This window comes from Aegilops tauschii, chromosome 4 (genome assembly GCF_002575655.3).
Source record: "Aegilops tauschii subsp. strangulata cultivar AL8/78 chromosome 4, Aet v6.0, whole genome shotgun sequence".
NCBI lineage: Eukaryota > Viridiplantae > Streptophyta > Magnoliopsida > Poales > Poaceae > Aegilops > Aegilops tauschii.
In genome coordinates this window covers 142,119,885-142,138,761 of record NC_053038.3, presented here as the reverse complement: position 1 = coordinate 142,138,761, position 18,877 = coordinate 142,119,885, and the positions used below count along the sequence as shown (strand labels likewise).

Sequence of the window (18,877 nt, the reverse complement as noted above, 5' to 3'; positions counted from 1 at the left end):
TCGATGGAAACAATACAATACGTGTCATTTCCCCTACTGTCACTGGGATCGAGCACCGCATGATTGAACCCAAAGCTAAGCACTTCTCTCATTGCAAGAAAGATCAATCTAGTAGGCCAAACCAAACTGATAATTCAAAGAGACTTGCAAAGATAACCAATCATACATAAAAGAATTCAGAGAAGATTCAAATATTGTTCATAAATAATCTTGATCATAAACCCACAATTCATCGGATCTCAACAAACACACCGCAAAAAGAGTTACATCGAATAGATCTCCAAGAAGATCGAGGAGAACTTTGTATTGAGATCCAAAGAGAGAGAAGAAGCCATCTAGCTAATAACTATGGACCCGAAGGTCTGTGGTAAACTACTCACACATCATCAGAGAGGCTATGGTGTTGATGTAGAAGCCCTCCGTGATCGATGCCCCCTCCGGCGGAGCGCCGGAAAAGGCCCCAAGATGGGATCTCACGGGTACAGAAGGTTGCGGCAGTGGAATTAGGTTTTCGTGGTGCTCCTCGATGGTTTCGGGGTACGTAGGTATATATAGGAGGAAGAAGTAGGTCGGTGGAGCCACGAGGGGCCCATGAGGGTGGAGGGCGCGCCCCCTACCTCGTGGCCACCTTGTTCGTTTCTTGACGTCCACTCTAAGTCCTCTGGATCACGTTTGTTCCAAAAATCACGCTCCCGAAGGTTTCATTCCGTTTGGACTCTGTTTGATATTCCTTTTCTGCGAAACACTGAAATAGGCAAAAAAACAGCAATTTGCACTGGGCCTTGGGTTAATAGGTTAGTCCCAAAAATAATATGAAAGTGTATAAATAAGCCCATTAAACATCCAAAACAAAATATATAATAGCATGGAGCAATCAAAAATTATAGATACGTTGGAGACGTATCAAGCATCCCCAAGCTTAATTCCTGCTCGTCCTCGAGTAGGTAAATGATAAAAACAGAATTTTTGATGTGGAATGCTACCTAGCATATTTCTCAATGTAATTTTCTCTATTGTGGCATGAATTTTCAGATCCGAAAGATTCAAGATAAAAGTTTAGTATTAACATAAAAATAATAATACTTCAAGCATGCTAACCAAGAAATTATGTCTTCTCAAAATAACATAGCCAAAGAAAGCTTATCCCTACAAAATCATATAGTTTGGCTATGCTTCACTTTCGTCACACAAAATGCTCTCATCATGCACAACCCCGATGACAAGCCAAGCAATTGTTTCATACTTAGCCTTTTCAAACTCTTTCAACTTTTACGCAATATATGAGCGCGAGCCATGGACATAGCACTATGGGTGGAATAAAATATAATGATTGAGGTTGTGTGAGAAGAAAAAAAGGGAGAAAGTCTCACATTGACGCGGCTAATCAACGGGCTATGGAGATGCCCATCAATTGATGCCAATGCAAGGAGTAGGGATTGCCATGCAACGGATGCACTAGAGCTATAAATATATGAAAGCTCAACAAAATAAACTAAGTGGGTGTGCATCCAACTTGCTTGCTCACGAAGACCTAGGGCATTTGAGGAAGCCCATTGTTGGAATATACAAGCCAAGTTCTATAATGTAAAATTCCCACTAGTATATGAAAGCGAAAAAATAGGAGACTCTCTATCATGAAGATCATGGTGCTATTTTGAAGCACAAGTGCGGTAAAAGGATAGCATTGTCCCTTCTCTCTTTTTCTCTCATTTTTTTATTTTTTTATTTGGGCCTTCTTCTTTTTTTCGTCCGGAGTCTCATCCCGACTTGTGGGGGAATCATAGTCTCCATCATCCTTTCCTCACTTGGGACAATGCTCTAATAATAATGGTCATCACACTTTTATTTACTTACAACTCAAAGATTACAACTCAATACTTAGAACAAAATATGCCTTTATGTGAATGCCTCCGGCGGTGTACCGGGATATGCAATGAATCAAGAGTGACATGTATGAAAGAATTATAATGGTGGCTTTGCCACAAATACGATGTCAACTACATGATCATGCAAAGCAATATGACAATGATGATGCGTGTCATAATAAACGGAACGGTGGAAAGTTGCATGGCAATATATCTCGGAATGGCTATGGAAATGCCATAATAGGTAGGTATGGTGGCTGTTTTGAGGAAGATATAAGGAGGTTTATGTGTGATAGAGCGTATCATATCACGGGGTTTGGATGCATCGGCGAAGTTTGCACCAACTCTCAAGGTGAGAAAGGGCAATGCACGGTACCGAAGAGGCTAGCAATGATGGAAGGGTGAGAGTGCGTATAATCCATGGACTCAACATTAGCCATAAAGAAATCACATACTTATTGCAAAAATCTTCAAGTCATCAAAACCAAGCAATACGCGCATGCTCCTAGGGGGATAGATTGGTAGGAAAAGACCATCGCTCGTCCCCGACCGTCACTCATAAGGAAAGCAATCAAAGAACACCTCATGCTTCAAATTTGTCACACAACGTTTACCATACGTGCATGCTACGGGACTTGGAAACTTCAACACAAGTATTTCTCAATTTCACAATTGCTCAACTAGCACACCTCTAATATTACCACCTTTATATCTCAAAACAACTATCAAGTATCAAACTTCTGTTAGTATTCAATGCACTTTGTAAACTACCATGCTGTTCTAAAGGACTCTCAAAATAATATAAGTGAAGCATGAGAGATCAATAATTTCTATAAAATATAACCACCACCATGCTCTAAAAGATATAAGTGAAGCACTAGAGCAAAATTGTTTAGCTCAAAAGATATAAGTGAAGCACATAGAGTATTCTAATAAATTTTGATTAATGTGTGTCTCTCTCAAATGGTGTGTACAGCAAGGATGATTGTGGTGAACTAAAAAGCAAAGACTCAAATCATACAAGACGCTCCAAGCAAAACACATATCATGTGGTGAATAAAAATATAGCTTCAAGTAAAGTTACCGATGGACAAAGACAAAAGAGGGGATGCCTTCCGGGGCATCCCCAAGCTTAGGCTTTTGGGTTGTCCTTAGATTTTACCTTGGGGTGCCTTGGTCATCCCCAAGCTTAGGTTCTTGCCACTCCTTGTTCCATAGTCCATCAAATCTTTACCCAAAACTTGAAAACTTCACAACACAAAACTTAATAGAAAATCTCGTGAGCTCCATTAGCGAAAGAAAACAAAACACCACTTCAAGGTACTGTAATGAACTCATTCTTTATTTATATTGGTGTTAAACCTACTGTATTCCAACTTTTCTATGGTTCATAAACTCCATTACTAGCCATAGATTCATCAAAATAAGCAAAAAACACACGAAAAAGGGAATCTGTCAAAAACAGAACAGTCTGTAGTAATCTGTAACTAACGCAAACTTCTGGAACTCCAAAAGTTCTAAAAATTGCTGGGCGTGAGGAATTTATCTATTAATCATATTCAAAAAGAATCAACTAAATATCACTCTCCAGTAAAAAGTTGTAGCTAATCTCGTGAGCGCTAAAGTTTCTGTTTTTTCAGCAAGATCGCAAAGATATTCCCCAAGTCTTCCCAAAGGTTCTACTTGGCAAAAACACTAATTAAAACACAAACCACATCTAAACAGAAGCTAGATGGATTATTTATTAAATAACAGCAAGTAAAAATATTGGGTTGTCTCCCAACAAGCGCTTTTCTTTAAAGCCTTTTAGCTAGGCATTGATAACTTTAGTGATGCTCACATAAAAGACAAGAATTGAAGCGCAAAGATAACATCATAAAACACATGACAAACACATCTAAGTCTAACATACTTCCTATGCATAGGCATATTATAAGCAAACAAATTTGCAAGGCAAGCAAAAACTAGCATATGCAAGGAAGCGGAAAGAAACAATAGCAATCTCAACATAACGAGAGGTAATTTAGTAAAATGAAAATTTCTACAATCATATTTTCCTCTCTCATAATAGTTATATGTAGGATCGTAAGAAAATTCAATAAAATATCTATCACATAAAATATTTTCGACACGATCCACATGCATGCAAAGTTGACACTCTTCCAAAATAGTGGGATTAACATTAACTAAAGTCATGACCTCTCCAAACCCACTTTTATCAAAAATTTCATAAGATTGAACATTCTCCAAATATGTGGGATCTAAAGTTGAAACTCTTCCAAACCCACTTTCAATATTATTGCAAACATTATCAATCTCATATTCATCATTGGGCTTAAATAAATTTTCAAGATCATAAGAAGAATCACCCCAATCATGATCATTGCAACAAGTAGTAGACATAGCAAACTTAGCATCCCCAAGCTTAGGGTTTTGCATATCATTAACACAATTGACATTAATGGAATTTATAATAACATCATTGCAATCATGCTTTTTATTCAAAGATCTATCATGAATCACTTCATAAAGCACTTCATCACAATTTTCAGATTCACGGATTTCAAGCAAAACCTTATAAAGATAATCTAGTGCACAAAACTCACTAGCAATTGGTTCATCATAATTGGATCTCTTAAAAATATTAGCAAGCGGATGAGGATCCATAAATCTTAGGTTCTCTGTTTAGCAATAAATAAACAACTATTCCAACCAAACGAGCAAACGAGCCAAGTAAGACATCAAAGCAAACGAAAAGACGAACAGAAGAAGGGTGAATAAAATGGCAAGGGTGAAGTGGGGGAGAGGAAAACGAGAGGCAAATGGCAAATAATGTAATGCGAGGGATAAGAGTTTGTCATGGGTACTTGGTATGTCTTGACTTGTGCGTAGACTCCGCGGCAACGGCGCCAGAAATCCTTCTTGCTACCTCTTGAGCATGCGTTGGTTTCCCCTTGAAGAGGAAAGGGTGATGCAGCAAAGTAGCGTAAGTATTTCCCTCAGTTTTTGAGAACCAAGGTATCAATCCAGTAGGAGGCCACATGCAAGTCCCTCGTACCTACACAAACAAATAAGAACCTTGCAACCAACGCGATAAAGGGGTTGTCAATCCCTTCACGGCCACTTGTAAAAGTGAGATCTGATAGAGATGATAAGATAATATTTTTGGTATTTTTATGATAAAGATTAAAAGTAAAGATTGCAAAATAAACGGCGACAGAAATAGCTAGTTGACGGGAGATTAATATGATGGAAGTCCCGGGGGCCATAGGTTTCACTAGTGGCTTCTCTCAAGATAGCATAAGTATTACGGTGGGTGAGCAAATTATTGTCGAGCAATTGATAGAAAAGTGCATAATTATGAGAATATCTAGGCATGATCATGTATATAGGCATCACGTTCGCGACAAGTAGACCGACTCCTGCCTGCATGTACTACTATTACTCCACACATCGACCGCTATCCAGCATGCATCTAGAGTATTAAGTTCATAAGAACAGAGTAACGCATTAGGTAAGATGACATGATGTAGAGGGATAACGTATTAAGTTCATAATTAAGTTCATACGTAGGTATATATAGGTGGAAGAAGTTGGTCGGTGGAGCCACGAGGGGCCCACGAGGGTGGAGGGCGCGCCCAGGGGGGTAGGCGCGCCCCTGCCTCGTGGCCACCTCGTTCGTTTCTTGACGTCCACTCCAAGTCCTCTGGATCACGTTTGTTCCAAAAATCACGCTCCCGAAGGTTTCATTCCGTTTGGACTCCGTTTGATATTCCTTTTCTGCGAAACACTAAAATAGGCAAAAAAAAACAGCATACACCGGGCAGGGGTCCAGCAGGGGCGGCCACATGAAGGAGGAGAAGGAAGACGAGGAGAACGGCGATGGCGGCGACTTCGCCGCGCTCAGCGCGTTCTTCGGCCTGTAGTTGCGGCCTTTTTTAAGTATTTAACTTTGCTATGAAAAAACTATTTAAGTCGCCAAGTAATGTCATGTTTGCCAAATTTTAGCCGAATCTTTGTCCCTTTGGCCGAATTTTAGCCGAACCTTTGTTCAAAAAACTTTAAGTAAGGCGTCTGGGGGCGACCCTGGGGCCGGCGGCTGGAAATCCGAAAGCCCCCAAACCGATTTTAGCGCTGGTTCGCCCCCAGGCGGCGATTTTACGAGCCCCCTGGGGGGGGCAACGGCTGGAGATGCTCTAAGGGTCAATACATCGAATGGCAAATTTCACTTGAATGAAATATAAGCAAATCTAAATTATGTTCTTGGGACAAGTGGTGGCTGGTTTCATTTGCAGAAAGCAGTAATACTTGTATTCTATCTAAGGTGGATCTACTTTTCACATAGGACTCTTGACACGGGGTAAGGCAGTAATAGCATTAATGTTGTGTACTATCTAAGGTGGATCTAAAGCGATAATAGTTGGTTGGTGCAGCTAGCTTGGCTCGGGGACGACGGGGGCGACGGCGGCGGAAATCTTCAGGTGAAGACACTCTCGTCGATTCCAAGCGCTCCTTGCATGCAGCTAGGTCAGGCATGCACGTGTGGACCCGAGAAACACAAGAGACAAATTGGGGTGCTCGGGTTCGTGCTCACCTTCCCGACGTCGAGCTCGCGGCGACGACAATGCTCGACTCTCAACGGATTCGAGCTCTGGGGGAAGCGTTGGAGGCGTGAAGGATGTCTGGCAGGTGCGCCTGGATGTGGTGAAGGTGTTAGTGGGGTGGCTTACAGAAATTTGGCTGGCGGCGGCTCTAGCAGAAGGCGGACGCGGTAGGTTCACGAAGGCGCAACCTAACGGCGATGGACGACATAAGTTGGGGCAAAATCGAGATGAGCTCGTGGGGTTCTTATAGGACATGGTCTCGAGCTCGGGTCGTGTGGGGAGTGGCCGGACGTGCGATCATGGGCGCGGTAAATGCAGGATCATGGAAGGGAGGTTTTCGGTCGGGAGGTTGATGACAAGGCGACGTGGTGCGTCCTGGGGCGCTGGATCTTCATAACACGGATGGTCGACGTGCTCCCGTACTGGTTCGGGCGAGTTAGCAAGGCTAGCTTGCTGAGCCGGCCGGCTAGGCTTGTTGGGGAACGTAGTAATTTAAAAAAATTTCCTACGCACACGCAAGATCATGGTGATGCATAGCAACGAGAGGGGAGAGTGTTGTCCACGTACCCTCGTAGACTGACAGCGGAAGCGTTATCACAACGCGGTTGATGTAGTCGTACGTCTTCACGATCCGACCGATCAAGTACCGAACGTACGGCACCTCCGAGTTCTACACACGTTCAGCTCGATGACGTCCCTCGAACTCCGATCCAGCCGAGTGTTGAGGGAGAGTTTCGTCAGCACGACGGCGTGGTGACGATGATGATGTTCCACCGACGCAGGGCTTCGCCTAAGCTCCGCAACGGTATTATCGAGGTGTAATATGGTGGAGGGGGGCACCGCACACGGCTAAGAGATCTCAAGGATCAATTGTTGTGTCTCTGGGGTGCCCCCTGCCCCCGTATATAAAGGAGCAAGGGGGAGGCAGCCGGCCAAGGGGAGAGGCACGCCATAGGGGGGGAGTCCTACTCCCACCGGGAGTAGGACTCCTCCTTTCCTTGTGGGAGTAGGAGAAGGGAAGGGGGAAGGAGAAAGAAGGAAGGGTGCGCCCCCCTTCCCTAGTCCAATTCGGACCAAACCATGGGGAGGGGTGCGGCCACCTTTTGAGGCCTTTCTCTCCTTTCCCGTATGGCCCATTAAGGCCCAATACGAATTCCCGTAACTCTCCGGTACTCCGAAAAATACCTGAATCACTCGGAACCTTTCCGAAGTCCGAATATAGTCGTCCAATATATCGATCTTTACGTCTCGACCATTTCGAGACTCCTCGTCATATCCCCGATCTCATCCGGGACTCCGAACTCCTTCGGTACATCAAAACTCAATAAAACTGTCATCGTAACGTTAAGCGTGCGGACCCTACGGGTTCGAGAACTATGTAGACATGACCGAGACACGTCTCCGGTCAATAACCAATAGCGGGACCTGGATGCCCATATTGGCTCCCACATATTCTACGAAGATCTTTATCGGTCAGACCGCATAACAACATACGTTGTTCCCTTTGTCACCGGTATGTTACTTGCCCGAGATTTGATCGTCGGTATCTCGATACCTAGTTCAATCTCGTTACCGGCAAGTCTCTTTACTCGTTCCGTAACACATCATCCCGCAACTAACTCATTAGTCACAATGCTTGCAAGGCTTATAGTGATGTGCATTACCGAGTGGGCCCAGAGATACCTCTCCGACAATTGGAGTGACAAATCCTAATCTCGAAATACGCCAACCCAACAAGTACCTTTGGAGACACCTGTAGAGCACCTTTATAATCACCCATTTACGTTGTGACGTTTGGTAGCACACAAAGTGTTCCTCCGGTAAACGGGAGTTGCATAATCTCATAGTCATAGGAACATGTATAAGTCATGAAGAAAGCAATAGCAACATACTAAACGATCGAGTGCTAAGCTAACGGAATGGGTCAAGTCAATCACGTCATTCTCCTAATGAGGTGATCTCGTTAATCAAATGACAACTTATGTCTATGGCTAGGAAACATAACCATCTTTGATTGACGAGCTAGTCAAGGAGGCATACTAGTGACACTCTGTTTGTCTATATATTCACACATGTATTATGTTTCCGGTTAATACAATTCTAGCATGAATAATAAACATTTATCATGATACAAGGAAATAAATAATACTTTATTATTGCCTCTAGGGCATATTTCCTTCAAGGCTGGCGGGCTCAACTAGCTTTTTTACTTTCCTTTTTTTTCCTTTTTCCCGTTTTGCATTTCCGTCTTCATTTTACCATTTGAATGTCAAAATTATTTAAATTCAAACTTGCTCTAAAATCATCTGAGAAAATTAATATAAGGTCAAATCAATATTTAAGGCTTATGAAAAAAATCCTGCCAAAATTAAATTTAACCCCTTTTAAAATTATTCCCTTTTTATTTTTGAATTGATTCAGAAATTAAAATGATTAAAACCCTTTTGGGACAAATAACAGAGGCACAAAATATTTTGGGGACTTATGAAAAGTAATTTTCAGTCCAAATTAAATATTTTAATTGTCACCCTTTTTGGGATACCAATTTATTTCCCAAAATTATTTAGGGTTCAATTTAATTACCAATTTTTATTTAGGGTTTCAAATTAATATCCGATATTTATGGAAATTAGTTCCAACCCAAAAAATAAACAAAAGGTCACAACCTTTCTGTGAGCTCAATTTTTGGTTTTATGAATAATCCCTAAATTACAATTTAGGGTTTTGAATAATTCCAGTGTTTTATTTGAGGCATATTTCGATAGAAAAATCAACTCCTAGTCAAAACTAGCTATGCTCCCCTGCAAAAAAAAAACTAGCTATGCTCAAGCAAACTTTGAAAAGTAAGTTTTATTCCCTCTGATTTATTTTTCTACATTCCAAGTTTGGGAATAACTTAGCATGTGACAAAATTGGTTGGTCAAAATTTTTGTAGTTTCATACATAGCGTACCACATATCTTCTATCTTCAAATGTATAATGATATGGATTTTACTGCATATCTTCTATCTTCGTACACTTTTTTTTGCAGCTTTATAAAACATTATTTAGTTTCAAAAGTATACTGATAGGCCAAAGTAGCACTTGTTATTGCTATTCTGGCAGTTCATGCAAGCCTTGGCGTGTTTTTTTATTTGGGTAAATTTGATATATACCACTACAAAGTTTCTAGTTTTGAAATATGCCATTACTATTCTTTGATTTTGAAGCATGGCACTACAAAATTCACAACCTTTGAAATATACTTGCATACTGTTTTCGATGATTAGACAACAATTGACCTTTTGTATTTTGTACATGGACAAAATTACCATTGGGCCAAGTCAATAGCTGCTCCATATCCTCTTGTTTCCTCTTACCGGTGCTCTTGTCCACGGCCCACCGCTTCAGTACTCTCGACCATCGTGTGCATAGCTGAAACGCACACGAATCTCAAGGCAGAGAATCACCAGAGCCAAGGGACACAAATCTCAAAGCAGGGAACCAACAGAGCTATGTGGCACCAATCTCAATGGAGAGAACCACCGGAGCTCTTCTCCACCTTTGTTCTATCCTGAACTCGCCATCACCACCTCTCGTCCCCTTCCTCGGCAGAAAAGAAAAGATGGAGGCCTTCCTCGCCGGCTTCCGGGCGCCGCCTCGAGCTTCCGCCGTACCCACCGCCCGGAGCCCACCTCCCAGCCCCTTTTTTCTCGGCACACGGCGCAGGAAGCCCTCCTCCTCCGCCTCCGTGGTCTGCATGGCGGTATGGTCTCTCTTACCATGCTTCATTGTTGCCGGCCAGTTCTTGAAGATAGGCAAGGGTCGTAATCTGTTGTGTATTTTTGTGTAGGAGCCACATCTCATATCAAAGTTGGATTCTACAGAGAAGGCATGGAAAGAAATGTCGGTATGGTTCTGTACTTCTTCTTCTTTTGCGCAGACTGTACTTCTTTGTTCAGTGCCTACTTTCTGAATCTTCACAAACCCTTTTAGAGCCTGTTTATTTCATGCTCCCTCCGTCTTAGTGCTAGATACATCCATTTGAGCGATAACTAATTCCAGATGGAGGGAGTAGCATTTTCGTACGAATTTTCTACGGTTTTAATCCTTATAAAATTCCCTACCTGTAGTTCTGTTATAAAATTATTATTTTGGGACCAAGTCAAATTCTTCAAAGCTACCGTCTCATTATTCGAGGAAAGCGATATGCTATACAACTTAAATTTTGATTCTTTCATACAAATATATTATCAATTTACCATGCATGGGAATCTAATGAATGAGTATCTTCTTCAGATTAGATTGGGTGACCCTGACATTGTCTCAGATCCGAGCGAATACCAAAAACTTGCACAGTCTGTTTCCGATCTGGGAGAGGTATATTTGGCATAACTCGAGTGCCATTTGCTTTTCTTTATTTGGGCGTTATGAACGTTTGTGCATAGACATCTTCTCCCAAATTTATCGATTTTTTTTGAAAAATATTCAGGTTGTGACGGCATATAGGGAATTTAAGGAATGTGAAAGGCAGATTGAAGAAACAAAAGGTTGGTATGTTTCAATTTCTTTTTTGCTTTGGTTTAAGTACTGGATGCTCACATACTTTTTTATTGACCAACATGATAGCTTTGCAAAAAGAGAATGGTGATGACCTTGATATGGCTGAGATGATAGCTTCAGAGCTAGAGTCTCTCTCTGATCAGCTTGCGGAGCTCGAGGAAAGACTGACGGTAGGTATGCCAGCTATTTTTTATTTATACTTGTTGAAGTACTTCTCATTGCGCTTACCTTCTCATGTTAGGTACTTCTGCTTCCAAGCGACCCTCTAAATTCACGTAACATCTTACTTGAAGGTATGCGTTGGTTTTCAAGTGTCCATCTGATCCTATCAACTTATCTAGGCAGTTGTTTTGACCATGTGCAATTGTTTTATCACTACTAATTTAGGCAAGTAAAAATATGTTAACTAGGGCATTTTTGTTATACCAATTCTCTCCAATTCAGTTCAGGAAAAACTTACGTAAGAGTGCCATACTGCGGACGTGTTTAACTTACAATTGCTTCAGCTCTAGTTCAAAATTTCGTATCTGAGAACTCTGTTTTCTTTGTTTCTGCAGTAAGAGCTGGCACTGGAGGTGATGAAGCTGGAATTTGGGCTGGTGACCTTGTAGGTAGATGCAAATCGAGTATGATTTAGCAACTGCGATAGTATATATGTTGTTGTTTGGTCTAGGTAATAGCATATTATAGCTTATTGATCATAATTTCATGATTTACGTGGATAACGACCTAAGAACTACTCAATGTGCAACAAAGATTTTTAGTTTTGGCAACCTCAGTTCATCTTTGTTCATGTCACAGTTGTTCGAAAGTATACTCCCAGAATCATAGTGCATCGTATTTATGACTTTATTGACATAATCCACACTAAATGTGTAATGTCTATTCTGCAGGTACGCATGTATCAAAGATATTGTGAGCTCAACAATTGGAAGTTTAAACCAGTTTCTTGCTCAGAAGTATGTACCTGCAAACTTAGCCTGACTATTGAATAAAAACATGTTATTTCGCAAAAAGGAAGAAGAATAAAAACATGTTGATCGAGTAATTAAATCTTCCAGGCAGAAAAGGGTGGATACAAGACATATGTGATGGAGGTGAAGGGAAAGCAAGTCTACAGTAAACTGAAGTTTGAGTCAGGTGTGCACCGTGTTCAGCGTGTACCACAGACAGAGACTATGGGTCGTGTTCACACGTCAACCGCAACTGTGGCTATTATGCCAGAGGTGACTATTAGATGCCAATTTCTGACATGGATTTTATGTTTTTTTTTTAAGTTTTATAATTGTTTTTTGATGGCACCATAGGCCGACGAAGTGGACGTGGTTATTGATCCAAAAGATATTGAACTTAAAGCTGCAAGATCTGGTGGAGCTGGAGGTATATCACTTCTGGAGTGTGTGATTCTTCTAGTATAATACTCTATTACTTTGGGTGTATGTTACAATATCTTTCTGAAGGAAATGTACATTACATGTTACAACTGATTTTTACGCTTGTATGTTCTCGATCAATGCAGGGCAGAATGTTAACAAGGTGGAGACTGCTATTGATCTTATTCACAAGCCTACGGGAATAAGGATATTCTGCACAGAAGAAAGGTCACAACTTCAAAACAAAGAACGCGCGTTCCAGTTATTAAGAGCAAAACTGTAAGTTTCTATCATCTGAATTATCCTTTGTTATTGTGCAGCCTTTTAATCTGTGTGTTACTTCTATATGCTTGCTTTCATCTTATTGTTTCTGCTTGTAAAGATGCTCTTTCGTAGTAGTATTATAGTTGCATTTCTATCTTGAGTTTCTTCTCAAAGAAGCCATGAATTTGTACCTTCTTTGAGTTCATATTTACTCTGTACATTTGCTACCATTGTCAAATGATAAGTTAGTTTCATAGTTGAGTTAATCCTTTGTGTGACTCATTTCATCTCCCATATATCTCTACATAAACATTACAGATATGAGATAAAGTTAAGGGAGCAACAAGAGTCCATAAGAACCCAGAGGTTACTGCAGGTATGATGTATGTTCTCTACAGAGGTTCATATGTTGCAAACTCATAGATGACCTACTGAAAGGAACAGAAATCTGTTTCCCAGATGATAATGTTCAGAAAAAAAAAGTTATACCAATGATGGTCGCAAAATATACATCTGAGTGGTGATACTGAATACACAAGTCTCTTAGTTATTGGCATGACTAACTTAAGGAATGCCAGGATTAAAAATGAAGTAACTTTCTTTGATTTTCACACGGGTTGCAAAATTTTGGTATACCCTATGTTGAATTTGCTAACACTGTTAATAATTAAAGGTCGGTACTGGTGCTCGCTCGGAGAAGATACGGACGTACAATTATAAGGTACTAGCACATTATGTCATCTTAGGGTTTCATGCCACTGAAATATTTGTGTTGCCAATGTTTGAAATATCTAAAGTATATTTGAGTCTATTTCAAATTTGGTCACAGGACAACAGAGTGACTGATCATCGGTTGAAGATGAATTTTGTATTGTCTAGCTTCCTTTTAGGAGATATTGAGTCAGCTGTTCAGGTACATCACATATCATGATATGCAAATTGTGTGACATGCAACCATTTAGGAACTGAAGAACTAGCACATGACAGAAATCCACAGCGTTTGTTAATTTCGTTATCCTGAAACATCTACAGTCCTGCGCTGCATTGGAGCAGAAGGAACTCTTGGAGGAAATGGCCACTTCTTCTGCAGTGAAGGCATGATCAGTTTAACTATTCCGTTTGCTTCTGGCCATATCCTAAAGGAGAACAGATCCAATGGCATCTTACAGTCGATGGAGATCGATGACCAAGATGTACATGAAAAAACTCACGAGTCGCGAATCATATTCCTTGCGTGCACACACTCTTCTGTTTGCTCATGGTCATTTTGCATATACACTAGTGTCTGTAGACAATTTGATGCACTCCAGTTGCCCTGATGGGAGCAGATTTTGAGTAGCTGAAATCGACATTTTTTTTACAACAAAGCGGTGACACTGGTTGAAAATATACATAAAAGTTCTGTGTGGTTGAAGTCCTGAAGAGTGGTGATGTGTCTGCGTGGAATCTATGCACCAGGAGCGCAGGTATCTAGAAAAAAAAAGGACATTTAGAAGTTAAAAATAGGAGTGTGTCTAGGGCTCATCTAGATGTGACATAACTATGTCAACTATGTCACATCTAAGTATGATATCAGCGTCACCTCATGTCAGAAGTAGCCAATCTCATCTCGGAAGTGGCGTTTTGGCTCCCGGGCTCAGATGAGCCCGGGAGTGAACAGTAACATCATTTAAAATACTAAACAAATTAAAAAAAAAATCATATTTTTGATGGTGAAAGATGCTTGAGTGCGTGATGTCCGTACCAAATTTGGTGATATTTTGACATTTGAGGAGCTCGTGACAAAAAAAATAATAGATTCAAGTCTGAGATAAACATTTGAAAAACAACACTGTTCATGCTTGGATTTGTCTTTTTTGCCCCGCCCTCCTGGAATGTTCAAACATCGCCAAATTTTGCACGAACATCACGCACAAGCACATCTTGCTTGCAATTTTTTTTCAGAATTTTTTGATTTTTTTTCTATTTTTAACCGTGTTACTGTTCATCGGCCTCATCTGAGCCCGGGCACCAATTTGGGCACCGAATTGGATATTCGATCCCGTCTCGTGTTTGTTTGTTACTTTTTTCTTTGTTTCTCCTACGATACATAGCCTGCCAGCCTGTTTTACTCAAAACTAATGATGCTCCAGTTCCAAGTTATCAAGTTTTACTCAAACCAGCTGGGAAAGGCACGGCGGCACGCCGCGCCCGTGAAGGCGCCCATGCAAATGCTTGTTGTTTGATGATAACATAACTATACAAAGTCACCCTAAACATCACATGACTAAACTATGGTGCACACCAACAAAACATAACTTTGTCGGGCTCACTAAGGAATAAGCATGTCTAGTAAATTTGTTAAAAATCAGCAAGGAACACTTGATATTTAATCTAAGGCTACTTGTTGCATTTTTTTGATAATTTGAACATTGTTACACTATGGGAGAACTTGTATACTTGTGGTCCACAAGACTGTATTATATTTAAACAGTAGCAAAATATGCTGGATTGAGTAATCCCTAAATCGATAGAGACAAATACATACTCCCTTTGTAAAGAAATATAAAAGCGTTTAGATCACTAGAGTAGTGATCTAAGCGCTCTTATTTTTCTTTATAGAGGGAGTACTTCTTAACTTGGATAGTAAATAGACCAATCCACATAACAGGAGATCATATTTGGTGATGATGTTAGCTAATCTTGTAACTATGTCGACCATAGCAAACATTCTTTCAAGAGAAATGTTCAATCTCCTAGCGTGCACAAAGTGCATAGCCAATATATCATGAACAATTATTGTGTAGTCAATCATCCATCAAACACAATAAGCTACGCGGAAGGCGTGCCCACTCGGCCTGTCCACGTCGGCAGGAGACACGCAAGCGACACCGTTCGAGGTACCGTTCTGATTGGGAAAGAGGAAAAAGGGTGTGCTATTGGGCGTCGTTGGTCGTCGTTCTGGTTTGTCCACGTGTATGTAAGAAAACTAAAGAGGAAAGTAAAGAAATCCTGTGGCACGCAGGCTCACAATCCACACACATGCAACCTCACCTCTCCTCCGCATCTCCCTTTGATGGCATCTACCCCATCCCATGGTGCGCTGTGGCTTTCCCTGCCCTTTGCTTCTATCCCCGCCTCGTCGTCGTTACTACTCCCACCCTGCAACAAGCACCGATCTCAGGTTGCAAATGGGACTATACATGGGAGTCCCACCTTTACCCCACTTGCTCCCAGTACATTTAGTGGGAATAACCGGACATCCCATCACAAGGTACATAAATTAGGTGGGAATAAGTGGGATCCTGATACGTCTCCAACGTATCTATAATTTTTGATTGCTCCATGCTATATTATCTTCTGTTTTGGACATTATTGGGCTTTATTATTCACTGTTATATTATTTTTGGGACTAACCTATTAACCGGAGGCCCAGCCCAGAATTGCTGTCTTTTTGCCTATTTCAGAGTTTCGCAGAAAAAGAATATCAAACGGAGTCCAAACGGAATGAAACCTTCGGGAACGTGATTTTTGGAACGAACATGATCCAGGAGACTTGGACCCTAAGTCAAGGAAGCTTCGAGGAAGCCACGAGGAAGGGGGGCATGCCTACCGCCCCAGGCGCGCCCTCCACCCTCGTGGGCCCCATGTTGCTCCACCGACGTACTCCTTCCTCCTATATATACCTACGTACCCCCAAACGATCAGATACGGAGCCAAAAACCTAATTCCACCGCCACAACCTTCTGTACCCACGAGATCCCATCTTGGGGCCTGTTCCGGAGCTCCGCCGGAGGGGGCATCGATCACGGAGGGCTTCTACATCAACACCATAGCCCCTCCGATGAAGTGTGAGTAGTTTAGCTCAGACCTTCGGGTCCATAGTTAGTAGCTAGATGGCTTCTTCTTTCTTTTTGGATCTCAATACAATGTTCTCCCCCTCTCTCATGGAGATCTATTCGATGTAATCTTCTTTTTGCGGTGTGTTTGTTGAGACCGATGAATTGTGGGTTTATGATCAAGTTTATCTATGAACAATATTTGAATCTTCTGAATTCTTTTATGTATGATTGGTTATCTTTGCAAGTCTCTTCGAATTATCAGTTTGGTTTGGCCTACTAGATTGATCCTTCTTGCAATGGGAGAAGTGCTTAGCTTTGGGTTCAATCTTGCGGTGTCCTTTTCCAGTGACAGTAGGGGCAGCAAGGCACGTATTGTATTGTTGTCATCGAGGATAACAAGATGGGTTTTTTTATATCATATTGCATGAATTTATCCCTCTACATCATGTCATCTTGCTTAAGGCGTTACTCTGTTCTTATGACCTTAATACTCTAGATGCATGCTGGATAGCGGTCGATGTGTGGAGTAATAGTAGTAGATGCAGGCAGGAGTCGGTCTACTTGTCTCGGACGTGATGCCTATATACATGATCATACCTAGATATTCTCATAACTATGCTCAATTCTGTCAATTGCTCAATAGTAATTTGTTCACCCACCGTAAAATACTTATGCTCTTGAGAGAAGCCACTAGTGAAACCTATGGCCCCCAGGTCTATCTTCATCATATTAATCTTCCAACACTTAGTTATTTCCGTTGCCTTTTTACTTTGCTTTTATTTTACTTTGCATCTTTATCATAAAAATACCAAAAATATTATCCTATCATATCTATCAGATCTCACTCTCGTAAGTGACCGTGTAGGTATTTACAACCCCTTATCGCGTTGGTTGCGAGGATTTATTTATTTTGTGTAGGTGCGATGGACTTGCGCGTAGCCTCCTACTGGATTGATACATTGGTTCTAAAAAACTGAGGGAAATACTTACGCTACTTTGCTGCATCACCCTTTCCTCTTCAAGGGAAAACCAACGCAGTGCTCAAGAGGTAGCAAGAAGGATTTCTGGCGCCGTTGCCGGGGAGGTCTACGCAAAAGTCAACATACCAAGTACCCATCACAAACCCTTATCTCCCGCATTACATTATTTGCCATTTGCCTCTCGTTTTCCTCTCCCCCACTTCACCCTTGCCGTTTTATTCTCCCTCTCTTTTCCGTCCGCCTTCTCCTTTTTGCCCCTCGCTCCTTCTGTCGTTATGTCCGAAATTGGGGAAATTATTGCCGATATGGACAATAATAATATCATGGAAAGTTCTGATGCTCTTGCTGAAGAACCCCCTACCTTGCATACAAAAAGATTTTGAATCGGTAGTGGTAATATTATTGGAAAAGGGGTTATTCAAGATTTCTTTACTTGTGCCGGTGCTTTGCCTTCTATGGGCAATTCTATTCTTCATAGAACTAGTAGTCTTGCGGTAGCTATTGCCATGCTTATAGTTGAACTTGAAAGGCAATTTATGCACATGCACCCTTGCATACAAAGGATTTTCATATAATTTTCTAATATAGAGCATTCTTCTGTTAAGCGTGCCGCTACTATCTTTTTGGCTCATGAATTCAGATTTATAATAAAAGAGGCCAAAGAAATCTTTGCGCATTATAGGGTGGACGCTGGCCGTCCTCCCATAGAATCTATCCTCTTTGATCAAGAAGAAATAATGCGTTTTTAATCTCTAGACTATGTTGCTTTCAATGAAAACCTTAGAAAAAAGGTCCCTACCAATATTCTAGTTGATAGAATTTCTGAACTTAATGATGATTTGTCTATTCGAAATAATGAGCTAGGATATTCTCTCGAGTATAGGCTCACAAAGTTCTGTCAAAAGAATGCTTATAATGATGAATTGGTTGTGCAATATGAAGGGCCGAAGGAGGAACCTATACCTCCTAAAATTGATCTTGGGGACTTTTGTCCCATTAAATTTAGCCCGTTTGATTACTTTTGCTTGCCTCAAATAAAACTTGCTGCCGAACGTAAAGAGTATGAAATGAGTTTCACTGATCTATCCTATTACTATGGCACTACCTAGATCTATCCTTGCTTTTATGCCTAGCTAGGGGCGTTAAATGATAGCGCTTGTTGGGAGGCAACCCAATTTTATTTTTAGTTTTTTGCTTTTTGCTTCTGTTTAGGAATAAATATTTGATCTAGCCTCTGGTTAGATGTGTTTTTATGTTTTAATTAGTGTTTGTGCCAAGTTAAACCTATAGGATCTTCTTGGATGATAGTTATTTGATCTTGCAGAAATTTCCAGAAACTTTCTGTTCACGAAAATAATTGTTAAAAATCACCAGAACATGATAAAATATTGATTCTAATTGCTTCTGATCAATAAACAAATTGTCTAG

The 18,877-nt window shown here is 40.9% G+C and overlaps 1 protein-coding gene across 1 annotated transcript; it reads left to right on the top strand.

Annotated features, from left to right (window-relative positions):
• Positions 1-9,937: 9,937 nt before the first annotated feature.
• On the top strand, positions 9,938-14,062 carry LOC109778281 (peptide chain release factor APG3, chloroplastic). The gene is made up of 15 exons (XM_020336826.2): positions 9,938-10,214; positions 10,302-10,358; positions 10,748-10,828; positions 10,941-10,998; positions 11,078-11,181; positions 11,253-11,304; positions 11,569-11,618; positions 11,905-11,970; positions 12,073-12,237; positions 12,319-12,391; positions 12,531-12,663; positions 12,967-13,024; positions 13,322-13,369; positions 13,478-13,561; positions 13,681-14,062. The coding sequence occupies exons 1-15, from the start codon at positions 9,981-9,983 to the stop codon at positions 13,747-13,749; spliced, it is 1,332 nt and encodes a 443-aa protein (XP_020192415.1). The 5' UTR covers positions 9,938-9,980; the 3' UTR covers positions 13,750-14,062.
• The last annotated feature ends 4,815 nt before the right edge of the window (positions 14,063-18,877 follow it).

Coding starts and splice junctions, on each gene's coding strand:
- LOC109778281 (XM_020336826.2), top strand. CDS start 9,981: ATGGAGAGAACCACCGGAGCTCTTCTCCACCTTTGTTCTATCCTGAAC. Junction 10,359..10,747: donor AGGCATGGAAAGAAATGTCG/GTATGGTTCTGT, acceptor TATCTTCTTCAG/ATTAGATTGGGTGACCCTGA. Junction 11,305..11,568: donor ACGTAACATCTTACTTGAAG/GTATGCGTTGGT, acceptor TTGTTTCTGCAG/TAAGAGCTGGCACTGGAGGT.